The sequence below is a fragment of the Etheostoma spectabile genome, chromosome 6 (assembly GCF_008692095.1).
Source record: "Etheostoma spectabile isolate EspeVRDwgs_2016 chromosome 6, UIUC_Espe_1.0, whole genome shotgun sequence".
Taxonomy (NCBI): Eukaryota; Metazoa; Chordata; class Actinopteri; order Perciformes; family Percidae; genus Etheostoma; species Etheostoma spectabile.
Window position 1 is genome coordinate 6,360,697 of NC_045738.1, and position 14,855 is coordinate 6,375,551.

General features: G+C 38.5%; 2 protein-coding genes across 4 annotated transcripts in view; both read left to right on the forward strand.

Moving 5' to 3' along the window:
- LOC116691020 (uncharacterized) overlaps window positions 1–5,444 on the forward strand; it is an 8,581-nt gene extending 3,137 nt beyond the window's left edge. Inside the window, exons 8-16 of the mRNA XM_032518327.1 lie at window positions 994–998; window positions 3,054–3,136; window positions 3,501–3,557; window positions 3,680–4,075; window positions 4,181–4,477; window positions 4,595–4,694; window positions 4,813–4,848; window positions 4,957–4,989; window positions 5,339–5,444. Coding sequence (XP_032374218.1) covers window positions 994–998; window positions 3,054–3,136; window positions 3,501–3,557; window positions 3,680–4,075; window positions 4,181–4,477; window positions 4,595–4,694; window positions 4,813–4,848; window positions 4,957–4,989; window positions 5,339–5,351 — 1,020 coding nt within the window. The 3' untranslated portion in view covers window positions 5,352–5,444. The remainder of the gene's footprint in view (window positions 1–993; window positions 999–3,053; window positions 3,137–3,500; window positions 3,558–3,679; window positions 4,076–4,180; window positions 4,478–4,594; window positions 4,695–4,812; window positions 4,849–4,956; window positions 4,990–5,338) is intronic.
- Window positions 5,445–8,540: 3,096 nt separating this feature from the next.
- LOC116691035 (myelin-associated glycoprotein) overlaps window positions 8,541–14,855 on the forward strand; it is an 11,036-nt gene continuing 4,721 nt past the window's right edge. For all 3 annotated transcript variants that reach the window (XM_032518349.1, XM_032518351.1, XM_032518350.1), the window contains exons 1-2: window positions 8,541–8,635; window positions 8,771–9,514. The gene's annotated coding sequence lies outside the window, so the exon portion shown is untranslated. The remainder of the gene's footprint in view (window positions 8,636–8,770; window positions 9,515–14,855) is intronic.

A 14,855-nucleotide genomic window follows, 5' to 3' on the forward strand; every position in this document is an offset into this window, starting at 1 on the left:
TAGGCAAGATGAATGTAAATTGTTGAGCCCGTCCCTGTAAAAAAAAAAAAAATGTAACACCGCCTTCACGTGCCATTTTTATGGTATCGCTTTTTTGGTTTGAACTTTTCTGCCGAAGAAGAGCACAGAGATCAACGGCACAACTGGGTTATTGGTTGCCAGGTTGAGGTGACAAACAAGTTTAAAAATTGTATGATGTGTGGATTGTGTGAATAGGATGTGTTTCATACAAGATCTGACAACAGGTCAACATTAGACAAACATCCTGGTCCGAATATTTTTAAAGGAGTTTGGGTCATGCAAATTACAGGAATTTCCCGGGAGAAACGACAAAGCGGGAGGGGTCCGGGAGATAGGGCTACAAAACGGTAGAAACCTGGGTAAAACGGTAATGTTTGCAGATATGCTTGTCTGCAGCTTTCTGTCTGGTTTACTTGAGATAGGAAACCTTTTACTTGAGAATGTGGTACCACGGCATAGATTGCGTTGACTCCTCAAAGAAATCTGATAACATTGCATTCTGATTGCAAAAATGAATCAGATAACGTGTATTTTCTTGTTCTTTTTAGATAATCAGAAGAAAACAGAAGAACTGACGAGTGTCCTCCAGTTCTGTCTACGGCTGACTACCACTGTCCTTTTTTGATTATACCACTGTAGAGACAGCAAAGGTAGAAGGTTTTTAATCCTACATGTGTTGTTTAAAAAAAAAAAAAAAAAGAAAATTAAAGGGGCAGTACTCGATATTCAGAAGAAAAAGTGGTATGGGATTGCTGCCACACGGCTCTCACAGAACATTCCGCTATCAAATACCGTCACTTTGTCGCATCCCTCGGCTACAAATAAAACACATTCTCACTCCCGTCTCATAAATACGGACATTTAATCAGGTGCTTTTGTTGTTATTGACGCTAAAAATCTCCTTTAGCGTCGTATAACACGTGCTTGGTTGGAACCACAACTTACACAGTTACAACATTAAAAACTTTGTAGACTGTGAGAAAACAAAAGGACTGCCTGATAACACAACAGTCTCTGACAACTCTTAACCAAATGTTAAGCAGCCAAGCAGCATGGCGGACTGATCTCCACTCTCAGCCACCTGGACTGATGAATCCAGGAGCTTTTTAAGCTCCAACTGGGCTGATTGCAGGCAGGTGATTGGAAGGATCTACACAGACCGCTCCAATCATCAATGCCGATTGACTGGAACAGGGAAGTGGGCCAAGCCATCATCACAAGGGCTAATCCTCCGGGCAACCACACAGCTGATTTTGCATGCACACACTTTTCCCATGCTCTGGCTAGAAGCATAAACTAACCTAAAGGCACGAGCTGTAACACCGTGACACACTGGAATCACGGGCCGGTTAAGGCTGGCAATAGCGGGACACAAAGCCCACTGTTCTGGGTGAAAGTCTTATGTTTGTTCCGTACACCCCCTCAACCAACCTCCCAATGCGGAATATCCCCCTTGTCTGAATATCGAGTACTGCCCCTTTAGGTCAAAAGGTGAATTATTTGCTGAACGCTTTAATTAGTTTGTTTGACAAGCTCGTTTTCATCTTATTCACATATTAGCTTCAGAGAAATGGCATTATGTTAATGGGAACAATAATCTGCAAAAATATAGACCAAAAAACAAGATATAAAATTCTGTAGACAAAGCTGGAAGGTTTTAGCAGCATAGTTCCTTGAAAGACAACGTTTTGTACTGTAAACACGTTTGTTGTGAAGATGAATTAACCTATACAAATGTATTCACTCTCAACTGGCATGTGGATGTGTATTAAATGCACTGTGCTAGTGTCTCTCACATGATAAGTACAGCCAGGGATGACACTGTGCTGAAGTGAGACAAAACTGTTTCTTCATTAAATGCCTAATACTTTTTAATTAAATGAATCTGTCTGAACAGATACAAGTAAAGGATAATAGTTTATACATTACATTTTTTATTTGTGCTCACTCTGTTGTGATTGCTTCAACATTGCTTGAGTGATAATTTCTTTGTCCTCCACAGGGGCTAATCACTTCAAACCTTCCTCATTCTGTGTACTTTGACTCATAAAGTTACTCAATTTTCGTGAAAAGATATTTTGCGCTTACTTTTTTATTCAACTACTTTTAGATGTAGCAAAGTCTAGTGCCACACCTAACTGTCAGAGAGACTTTTTTTGGACAATAGGTTGTTAAATGTTAAATGTTGTGAATCTGTTACATTCCATTCTGTGAAAACGGTGAACTTTTTTCTCTCATTCATTTAAATTGGCATCATAAATTGGTAATATGAATTGTTTCTGTTTTCCTTTCTGTATATTTGTCTGCACTAACCTACCTTGAACCAATCCTCCTTTCCTTTGGGTGCCCCTTTCTTATCTCAAGATCGAAGTGAATGGAGCATATATGTAGCCTGTATATTCTTGTGTTTCTCATTAAACCTTAAAGAACATTGTTGAATTGAACCCTTACTTTTTTCTCAGAGAGCTCATAACTGCTTTCAGAGTTAACTCGCAGAGGCCAAGCCAAAGGACAGGATAACAACCACAAAACAATCTTGATTGTATTGCTTCATTACAATGTAACTGCCATGGATGTTTTTTATAAACTGGCCCCTTCTCAGTGTGTCACAGCTGCAGCTCCAGCTGCTGACATTGTTGATAAGCAGGCCAAGTCAGCAGACAAACTACAATAACTAACTTCTTGTCGTGTGGGTGTGTTTGTTTGTGTGTCTGTAAAATAACAACAGCAAAAAAAAATCAGTATCCCCTCGGGAATCAATAAAGTATGTCTTCTTTGTCTTAATACACAAAAAAAAACACAAAAGCAAGACTCTTTCAGAGATGTTTTTAAAGTAAATGGAAAGCTTCTTGAAAGTCAAAAAACAAAGACACATGACCAAAGAGAGATCTACTCAGATATAACTATTCTTAAGCACATGGAGAAGAAACCACTCCCTGACTTCTACACCATGAACTCAACTGTCACTGCCTCTACACAAAAAAACAAAACGGGACTCTCTTTGAAGTTTTGCCTGCAGTGCTTTGTGTTTCCTCTACAGTTCAGGTCTTCATTGAACTGAATTCCAGGCTACAGATACAAACAGCTGTAATCCGCCAGATAGCAGCAAAATCAGGTAAGACTTTTACAACACTAAATTAACTTTTAAGAATTAAATAAGAATTTAGAATATAGTATATAGATGTGCTGCTTTAGCAAAGCTAACATTAAAAAAAAAAAAACAGTAGAAATTGAAGATTAGTCTAGGCTTAGCACTGTTGGTATATTTGGAATTTACTGTTTTTATCTATGTTAAAGGAATAAAGAAAAACAATGTAACAGACAAACTTTTTTGACAATGCATAGCATCTATGGGTATGTTTGTCATATAAATTAAAATACTTATAAATGCCTTTTTGAGTTCACTTTTGCAATTACATTGTTTGCATGGAGTTGCATGTCATTTTGTGCCCTCTTTTTTTCCTTAACACCACCAACAGCTCAGAGAAATAAGGACAAAGAGAGCAAGATGAGAATGTTCTGTCTGTTCCTGGCAGGTATATAATTAGCCATCCTTTTTGTTTCCAATCTCATTACTATACACAACCCAATGAAACAAAAAATATCTGTCAACACAAAGTCATTTTGTTTTTTTGTCACTTTCAAAACTGTCTTTCAGCTGTTATCAGCCCTGTGTTTACTGAAGAATGGAGGGTCACTGTTGTACAAAACCTTGACGCCCTGGTCTCATCCTGTGTTGTGGTACCCTGTTCGTTCAGCCATCCTAAAGAGAACCTGCCCTCCTCCAAACTCAGAGGGATCTGGCATACTTCAACTGACGGAAACAAACGTATCTATTACCAGGATAGCACCCAGGTCTTGGAAAACTTCAGGGGCCGCACAAGGTTGTTGGGACATCTGGGTCAGGACAACTGCACTTTAGAAATTATTGACATTAGAGATCATGACAACGGCCCTTTCTGTTTCCGGATCGAACTAGCACGAACGCCGACTGATATATCCACCGTTGACAAGTTCTCCTTTGTGGGGAGTTGTGTCACATTCAGAATGCTCCGTATGTCACCGATTTTACAAAATGTCAAAATCTTCACTGATTTTTTTTATGTCACAATTATTAGCCTCTTGCTTAATATCTGCTTTTCTTTTTTTTTATTGATAGCTGATCCTCCGAAACCTACACTGAGTCACCTAAAGACGGCCATTCAAGATCGTCCCTACACTATCACCTGTTCAGTCCGCCATACCTGCCCCTCCCATGGGCCTAAACTCACATGGAGTAGAGGCACAGCAGATGAGATAATAGAGGTCCACAAGGAAACTGGTTTTGGCTACTGGGAGGCCCAGTCCATCCTGACCATCATTCCTGAGGAGAAGGATGATCACAGTGAGGTCACCTGTACAGCACAATTTAATGGACGGAAGACATCATCTACATCATTGACACTCAATGTGAAACGTGAGATCTTTTCACTCTGTTGTTTCATGTAAAGTTAATATCGTGGATGCTGTCCTCTTTGCATTTGTGCAATATAAAGAAAGAACTGACCTTATATACGTCTCCGTCTATTTTCAGGTACAGAAAACTACAACCACATCATCATTCCCACGGTGGCAGCGTTTGGTACAGCTGTGATCTTTGCAGTCTTCTGCATTTTCATGGTGAAAAGATACAAGTGAGTTTGTTACTTATATTACAGAGAGTAATAAAGTAGGAATGTATTTCATCACTGTCTAATTCCTAAGTTTGTTAAGTGCTTCTCAAAAAAATACTTCTTTTGCTGTCTGCTTAAGGACACGCATAGAAGAGCTCCAAAATCAAGAAGGCAGGTAAGGAGAAAAACATTTCACATCCAGTTTTTAGGGCATTACTGATTCTTTTTTTCTCATTAGAATGTGATTCATGTATTTATTTCTTCATCTATTTGTCATATTTAGTGTGTGGAACCGCCTCTCCAGACTGTCTCGCAGGTGAGAAAACATTTTGTACATTTTAGGTCTAAAATGTCTGGAATATGTGCGAGCAGAGGGGTATCCTACAGGTTGTCATGGATTACGTTTTAAAAGAGCAATAAACAGCTGAAATTACTGATGGCCATTCTGATAAAAGGCAAAAGATTTTTGTATGGATTTTATCTTAGAATTTGGTGATTAGTTCTGTACTCTTACAGCTGTAAACCTTTACACACAAATGCTTCAATGATCTTGCATTTCTCTGCAGAAGTAACACGCTTATTTATGATTCTGATTTATAATACGATCTATGCTTCTATCTTTATGTGAAATGGCAATGTCTTATTTTCTGTTCTTTTTAAATTAGGAGGAGAACCTAACAACGAGAATTGGAAAAAAGGAACTTCACTTAAATATGTGAAACCATACATTTTGCTTCATTTGGTGTCATGTCCTTGCAGTTAAAACATTTATTAAACATATTAAAAGCTTCAACAATACATTCATAGCCACTGGGGGTAGAAGGAATTCAAAAACAAGCTTCTGCACAGAGTTTCAGCAGACACAGAGCAACATTACTTTACCATGTTGTTTGCACACAATTCAAAAATGGTATTTCATATGATATGTATCTGGTAATAATAAGTGTTTTCTTAATATTCGTTTGTCTGTTTTGGTCACATTGTGATTGAAACTTAAACAATTTGGCAACAAACATGGCATTGGTCAAAGCAAACGAGTTCTGTTCTTCTGTTACCGGGCGAGGGCTTGTCTCCCTGTAAACCCAGATTTAGTTGTAATTAAACTTTTTAGTGCTACTTCTTCTTTTATGTTTCGTTAAAATATCAGCTTAAGTATGCTATGCACAGATCATATTAAGCAGAGAACTAAGGATGTTAAGTTTCTGTATGTGAGAAGAGGGGTCATTTGAGCTGTTCTGTGATGAAGTGATGCAAAGGCTCAAGAGAAAAAGATATATGTAACAGTTTCTGTCCTAGTTAAAGTGTGTTTTAATAATGTTCTGTTACTGTGATGAGTGTGCATTTATGTTACCTTGGTTTTAGTTTTGTAAGATTGATTTAGTTATCTACATTTATTGTTGTTCCATCACCGAGACTCAGGTGGAGAGTGATGGCCTTTGAGCAGTGGTCATTGCTTTAGTCACATATTGGAAATCAGTACCAAGTGAACTTTTCCATGCAGGTCTGTCATCAACCTCTCAGATTGTTTTGCATTACATGAGTTGAATTCATTGTTCTTGAAGTCATGCTGTCATAGAGGGAAAAAATAATGTTCATACTAATTGTTTCTGTAGTAGTGATAAATATCCCACTTTTCTACATTCTCATGCATGTTTAAAGCTATAGTGCGTTGTTCCTGTCTCTTTCCTGAGGAATTCTAAGTACTGCTAACAAAACTGTTGCCTCATCCACATTATACAAGCCTTCTGTGTTTGCGCACCACCTCCACCCCTCCTCTGCACGTTTGCTAGTACCCAAAGAGGGCACTGAGTATTAAAAAACTTGATGGACTCTTCAGGAGAGGTTATCATCTTCACTCGATTTTCTGCGCACGAAAGTTGCTGGACGACATCAATTTTTGAACATAGCCATGCTGAGAAATACAGAGAGAGTTGTGTGGAGCTGATAGTTTTAAATAGCTTTGTAGCAACTCATTTGGCAACGTCTTGAATGTAACGGACGTTGATTAATATCAAAAAGTTAGGCACTAAAGCTTTAACTCAACATGCTTGTTTTAGACAACATGACATACAGAAGGAGTGTGACGTCCTTCTCTACTCAGGACACCAGTACTCCACTATATCTTTACATTGCAAATAATTGTTTACTGCTATATTATTTTCTGATTATCAAGTACTGCGCTTTTAAGTCAAAAAGGTAAATTAAGGTAAATTTTGACAAGCTCTTTTTCATCTTATTCACATATTAGCTTCAGAGAAACTGCATTTTGTTAATGGCAACAATAATCTGCAAAAATAAAGACAAAAAAACAAGATATAAAATTCTGCTGCCAAGCTTAAATGTTTTAGCAGCTTAGTTTCCTTAAAAGCAATGTTTTATTTACTGCAAACAAATTTTTGATGAGGAAATAAACTTTAAAACGTGTACTCAATGTGTATTTGTGTTTATTTGATAGTTGTAATCAGTGATGACACTGTGCTAAAATGTGACAAACACAATATTTTAAAAACAACAACACTTTACCTAAATTAAACACCCACCATACAAGAAAAAGAACATTTCTTGTTTATTACATTCATCATTGCTTGATTGATAATTCCTTTGTCCTCTATAAAACTACAAACCTTGTTCATTCTGTGTACTTTGACTCATGAATATACTCAGTTATTATGAAGATAGTTGCTGCTTATTTTCTTACTCAACCTTAAGATAACCCCAAATCTGGAGCTCCTACTCCCTCCCTACTCCCTATAGAGGTTTTAACAACAATGGCCCCTCTCAGTATTCATGCAGTCATGTCGGCCAGATGGTGGTGCTTTGAGACTTAGCTGAAGTCTAGCTGAAAGGGTGGGAGTGAAACAAGAAGAGAAAATTATTGTATTTTCCTCAACAACAAGATAGCTCAAGTTGAAGCATGTAGAAGAAAATAATCTCTGCCATTTTAAACCTTTAAATGTTCCACTCTGAGAGAAAATACATTATATAACAATCACTTATAAGTATCATCTGATACAGCTAACTGTAGAAGAATCTGTCTTTCATTCAGCAATGCCATTGCATCTTAATGTACTGTAGATTGTTCCAGGAAACAAAATGGATGTTTTTACAATAAACATTACATGTTAAATTGGGACGTTCTGGAGCTGTATCATAGAAAGAGATAGCGACAGCTCTTCATTTAAAAATAAAGAATTGCTGAAATCAGGTTAACAGATGCATCAATTTGTTAAGTTTGCTACACATTTGGAGATTGCTCATTTTACTTTGTTGTTTATTGTAGGTGCAATGTGAGTACATCAAATTCTGTGGCCAATTATGTCAATACACTCCCTAATTTCTAACATCCCAGCCATATGCTCATTAAAAAGGTAGAATGCTGCAAAAAGGGGGCTAAAGAAAGATGGGTGAACATGTGGGAGATTCTATTATTGACAAATGCAACAATGGAAACCACAATTCAATTTTCAGAAGGTTTCAAAATACTAGAGTATTGATGTGAAGTGCAATTCTAAAAAAGAATAACTATTTATTAGACTGTAACTCTCATATCTCTCAGAACTCCTATATCCATTCAGTGAACACAAGTTATACTTTTTTTTATCTTATACTCTTTGTACTAACCATGTACTTTATATTATACATAGTACACAAACAGTATAGATAAACAAAATCAATCAAATGATGATAAAGACCTAAGCTTTACAACAACTTTTAACATGTATACATGTGTTGATTGTGTGTTTGTGATTGACAAATTTCCCGGTGATTGATTGATGGACTGATTGGTACAAACAGCTTGCAAGATCCATTCATCAGCAGTGATTAACTCATCCAGAAGGATACAATTAATTGTTCCTCTGATGACAGATGAGATCAGGCCTTCAATCGCCAGGCAGGTCTTTAAAATGGACAAGCCTGGCCATCTCTCATTCAAGGTTGGCGCTTCAACAGATAAACCAGAGGTGAGGACAGACATCCCTGTGTCATTTTTTACTTGCCAGATAAAAACGATGTGTGTGGATTCTACAGTTTAGCATTGTATTTTTCGTTTAATGTGTCATTTTCATTAGGTACATTTTCTGTTTTTTGATTCCCAGACTTTTCAACCCAAGCAATTTCTTGTCATGGGTAACTCAGCTTCCACTGGCGTCTTCCTTCCTCATACCAGGAAACTGTCCTGGGGGCGCCAGAAGGAGGAAACAGTAAAGCTGGAAGACTTCTTGACACAACGCGAGGAGAATCGATGGCGAGTTAAAGGAAAGCAAAGTTTATCTGTTAAAATGGTCCACCCCACGCGCAGAATCCGTTATGTGAACCTGGGTCTCCAAGGAAGTGACAGCTTTTATCCAAACAGGGGTGAAATGCTGAACCCTGCTTATGTTGGCGATCAAGGTCCACAAATGACTGACATCACTGTGAACAATCAATCTACAATTCAGAAATAAGATCCTGTCAGTTGGACTGTTTGCAGGAGCAACTGCAGAAAGCCTCATTGATGCCACTGCAACAGGAGAGGTCTGGCATAGAGGGCCAATTTTTATTTTTTACCACAACATATGAACAGGAAGTGAGACAAAATTTCAAATGAGAATGGTTCCTTTTTGTGTGAAATGGAAAAAAAAGAGAACATGTGTTGTTTTGTGTACATTTGGTGTGATCTAGTCAAACCAAAAACTGGCTGTGGTATAGCTAACATAAAAATAACACATATAGTGTCAGATGAAAAAAAAGAAATTTGAGCAATTATCACACATGCAACGCCTCATGTGGTATGTGAAGGCTGAATGATCAAAGGAAATCCTGTGTTAACATCTCTGCATCTGTGAAACACATGGTGTGAGGTAAAGTAAATATAATTTTCTTGTAGGAAATTAGCTTCAGGTGTGAAAATAACATATGTATCAATTGCAACGTTTATGGACTTTTACATGGCATTGTTTTCAGTCAGCAAGTGCTGTTCAGGAAAATATTTCATCTTTGTATCACATGGATTTTGTATCATCAGTTTACATCTCAGCACATTATTGTCAAGGTTATTTAAAAGTAATTTCTTTGAAGTAAACAGTACAGTTTAAGAAAGGTTGTTGGACAAATACATTCAAGCTTCCAACTAACACTGTTTCGGCCTCTTGATTTATTTTAAGTGGTCTTTGTGTTGCTTTTTATTGTTTTCTTTGTTCAGCTGAATAAGCAGACTAATTAAATCACACACATGGCTGTTCAAGGGAGGAACTCTACTACCAATTTACAATAGACATTTTAAAACTGTCTCTTTTAAACTTAACTTAAAAAAGTGACCAACAAGGAGTCAGCACTGCCAACATTACATTTAGACACTACTCTTCCTGCCATCTCTTCTGCTCTGCTTGTTGGTGCTTCTTGTGCGATGCCTGTGTGGTTGACAAAATATTCTTGTCTTTATGTTTATTAGCATTAGTATAATCAACTTTTATTGTATTGAGCTAAATCTGTATGTATTATTTATAATTGATATTTTTTTTAAATATATTTTTGGGTGACCTCTTAACTCCAGGGACAGCAGGTGTAAAATAGCATCTTGGCTAATTCTGGCACATTTCACAACTTGTGTATGTTTTTTGAGTGGGCATTGTCCGTGCTCATCAAATCAGAAAAAATAAAATACAGTGGTGTAAAAAAGTGTTTGCCCCCTTCCTCATTTCCTGTTCCTTTGCATGTTTGTCAACACTGAATGTGTTCGGAACATCAAACCAATTTAAACAATAGTCAAGGACAACACAAGTAAACACAAAATGCAATTTGTAAATGAAGGTGTTTATTAAAGGTGAAAAAAAAATCCAAACCATCATGGCCTGTGTGAAAAAGTGATTGCCCCCCAAACCTAATAACTGGTTGGCCACCCTAGCAGCAACAACTAGAACCAAGCGTTTGCGATAACGTGCAATGAGGCTTTTACAGCGTCCTGAGGAATTTTGGCCCACTCATCTTTGCAGAATTGTCCTAATCAGTTACATTAGAGGGTTTCGAGCAAGAACGGCCTTTTTAAGGTCATACCACAACATCTCAATAGGGTTCAGGTAGGACTGGCTAGGCCACTCCAAAGTCTTCATTTTGTTTTTCTTCAGCCATCGGTGGTGGACTTGCTGGTGTGTTTAGGATCATTGTCCTGCTGCAGAACCCAAGTCATTTCAGCTGAGTACACGAACAGATGGTCGGACATTCTCCTTCAGGATCTCTTGGTAGACCGCCAGATTCATAGTTCCTTTTATCACGGCAAGTCTTCCAGGTCCTGAAGCAGCAAAACAGCCCCAGACCATCACACTACCACCACCATATTTTACTGTTGGTATAATGTTCTTTTATGAAATGCAGTGTTCCTTCTACGCCAGATATACTTGGACACACACCTTCCAAAGAGTTCCACTTTTGTTCATCGGTCCACAGAATGTTGTCCCAAAAGTCTTGGATCAAGATGTGTGTGTGGAGAAATTGAGACGAGCTTTGATGTTCTTTTGCTCAGCAGTGGTTTTTCGTCGGAACTCTGCCATGCAGGCCATTTTTGCCCGTCTTTTCTGATGGTGGAGGCATGAACGCTGACCTTAACTGAGGCAAGTGAGGCCTGCAGTTCTGGACGTTGTGTGGGGTCTTTGTGGACCTTTTGGATGAGTCGTCGCTGCGCTCTTGGGGTAATTTGGGCAGCCGGCCACTCCTGGGAAGGTTCACCACTGTTCCAAGTCTTCACCATTTGTGGATAATGGCTCTCACTGTGGTTCGCTGGATTCCCAAAACTTTGGAAATGGCTTTATAACCTTTTCCAGACTGATAGATCTCAATTACTTTCTTCTCAATTGTTTCTGAATTTCTTGGGTCTCGGCATGATGTGTAGCTTTTAAGGATCTTTGGTGGACCTTACTGTGTCAAGTAGCTCCTATTTAAGTGATGCCTTGATTGTGAACAGGTTGGGCAATAATCAGGCCTGGGTGTGGCCAGAGAAATGAACTCAGGTGTTGACAACCACAGTTTAGTATGTTTTAACAAGGGGGGCAATCACTTTTTACACAGGGCCAGATGGTTTGGATTTTTTTTCACCTTTAATAATAAACACCTTCATTTACAAATTGCATTTTGGTTACTTGTGTTGTCCTTGACTATTGTTTAAATTGGTTTGATGTTCGAAACACTTAAGTGTGACAAACCGGCAAGGAACAGGAAATGAGGAAGGGGGCAAACACTTTTTCACACCACTGTAAATATGCTCTCCACATGAAAACATATTTTACAAGGGTTGTCGGTCAGTGACAATGAGCTCAAGAAGCCTGGGCTTCATGAAGTGGGAAATGTGCCTTACAAAAATAAAATTGGAGAAGTCAGGATTCCTTAAATAAATAAATATCCAAAGAAGGAAGTGAGAGCATAAGAGTGGCACACCTTGTGACATAGCCGGGATCGGCCAGTTCGTCGCACACTGCAATGGGGAAATGACCTTTGACAAGAGGGGACCGGATGTAAACGTAGTCTATGGGTCGCGGCACATATCCCATCTTGACTCTTCGCAGTCAGGCACTAAAACCACAAGCAAAATGACCAAAAAAAGGCAAAGCTTGTGCAAGGATTACAGACTGTGAGCAGGCAGTGTCTCTCAAAACACGCGCAGAACATTTGTCACCTGTCTCACTCGTTCGCGACACTTTGGCGTCAAACACAAAGGGCTTAAAACAGTCATCAATTGGCTGAGCTAATGAGCGTGTGTTCACACAGAGAAGATCTGCTTCGATTAACCCCACTTCTTTTGTTTTCGGTAGATTGAGAAGACGTGCTATCACATGTCCTACTTTATGACATTAAAAACATTCTCTTTCATGCTTTTTTGTTGGAGTACAAAATGTGGTTGGGTTCAGAGGAGGGGTCGGAGCACGACGTGGCTGTTCCAATGGAACAAATGCAGCTTTATGTCTCAATACATCATACATACATTCATACATCAGCCAACATAGCAGCAGCAGAAATCTTATTCACCTTCTGTTCATTCAGGTATACCACAATGCGATCTGGTCGACATCTTTTAAAGTCTTCCAGTAGAACCAAGTCCTTAAGGCACTATAGTCAGTGACTTTACAAGTTTGGCATCATTTATCAAGTAGCACTACTTTCTCACGGACAAACTCGAGGTGCGTCTGTACAGAAGTTTTTCAGTGATTTCTAAATTTTTGTCTGTACGCTTCAGGCACGAGTTCATAGGTTTGTAGGATTGCGGAATACAAAGTCTCATAATTTAAACTCTCTTCTACAGGTAGTGAAGCAATGGCAGCTTGAGCCTTACCATGGACTTTACACTGGAGTAGGAGTGTCCATACCTCAGGCGACCAGTGCAGTGCAGTAGCAATTCTCTCAAATACATCAAAGTAAGAATCAACTTTGCTCTCACAGAATGTAGGGACAAAAGAATCATTCTTACCAATATCAAATACAATTTTAGGCATTGTGTTGGCAGTGGTGGCGGGGGATGCCATACCTGAACCATTGGGAGCAATCTGTCTCTTTAACAACAACTCTAACAAAGGTAAATTTGATGGACAGCATGGCGGACTGATCTCTACTTTGAAAATAGTTACAGTACATGTAATAGAGCTCAGTCCTTGACGCAGCGGCAGCGGGTTTAGTTCCAAAGAAATGCTGCATGTCATTCCCCTTCTCTCTCCGCTGTCAAGTCTAGGCTGTCCTGCCAAAAATAAAAGCCTAAAAATGACAAAAAACATCTTTGAAAAAAGAAACCTCTAACCTTCAGCTCCGAGCAGACTTGTCAGTACAGAGAGAGTGTCGTAGTAGCTGTGTCACCCACTGTCAGTAAAAAGGTTAACAGGCTACAAAAACAAATATAAGAATGCAAACACTTGCTATTTGAATACGTCAGCTAATTTTCCAGAAAAAAAAGACTGAATCTGCTTCAGACAAGGCGCAAAATTATTCCTGCAGAGCGGTCCTAGCCGCCGAGCATCCTGAACAGTAGGCCTATGGGCTTGGAAAGAAATCAAGCAGCTTCCCAGAGCTTCTGCCTGCTGTCCTGATGTGAGATTCAAATAAAGATGGCTGAATCTCTGAGAGGTTCTAGCCAACTTGATGCACACTGCTCTTTCACCGGTCAACCTAGCACAAGCAGCGGTTGTTGGACGGGGCATGAGGCCAGATCCAATCCAGAAAAAGTAGATGTGCTTTTAGCCTTATTTAAAAAATTTTTTTTTTACTTTTTCTGAGTTAATATTTCTTGTGGTATTAATCATAGCAGAGTATTTTTAAATACTTAAAAGGGGGACTTGATGATTGATCAACCTCCCCAATATATGTCTAAACTGGAATGGAAACTAGACAAGTCATCTTTCATCAGAAGGAAATATTTGCAGAGATGGGAAGTAAAAAAGTACAAATACTTTGTTACTGTACTGAAGTAGATTTTTCAGATATTTTTACTTTACTATTTAATGCGTCATTTGTGATTTAATGTAATTTCACTATAGAGCAATTGATCCCAGAAGTTTGAATTTGTGAATATCTTTCCCACTTTGCTCACGTTTATTAATGCACAGATTGTTTTTTTTTTCTCAGTTCTTTTTCTCAGCTGACCTCAGGGGGCTTCCGTAAAAAAAGAGACTAGCTGTCTGGTGGATAATCAGTTGAGATTTTGTGTGTGTGTGTGTGTGTGTGTGAGAGTCCTTGAGAACTGTAAGTCGTATAACTTATGTTGTCTGCCTGTTGTTGTATTTGTCTATCAGGCACATTTAAATTAAGTTAGCTAGTGATGTAGTTGTTTGTGTTCTTTACCTGATACCTAGGTTACACCTGGCTGTTGATGCAATATAATGGCGATTGTTGAACGCCCTCACGTTTGTATTTTAAGTGCACTATTTACGTGCTACAGTTACACTGCATTAAGATAATGGAATAGTGGGTTTATTGTTATTTTTTGCTAGAACATATGATTCCTATATGCATTGCGTATGTTAGCCTTTACAATGTTCTTTATTTATTTGCAGAAACACACACACACACACACACGCCCGTGTTTGTACTGTTGCTTGTTAAATAAAGAATCAAAAGAGAGAAGTTGTCTCCGTCTGTTTTTCAACAGGCATGTCTGGGGCGAAGTTGGAAACAAGAATCAGCTTTTTTTTTTTTAAGATTATTTTTTGGGGCATTTTTAGGCCTTTA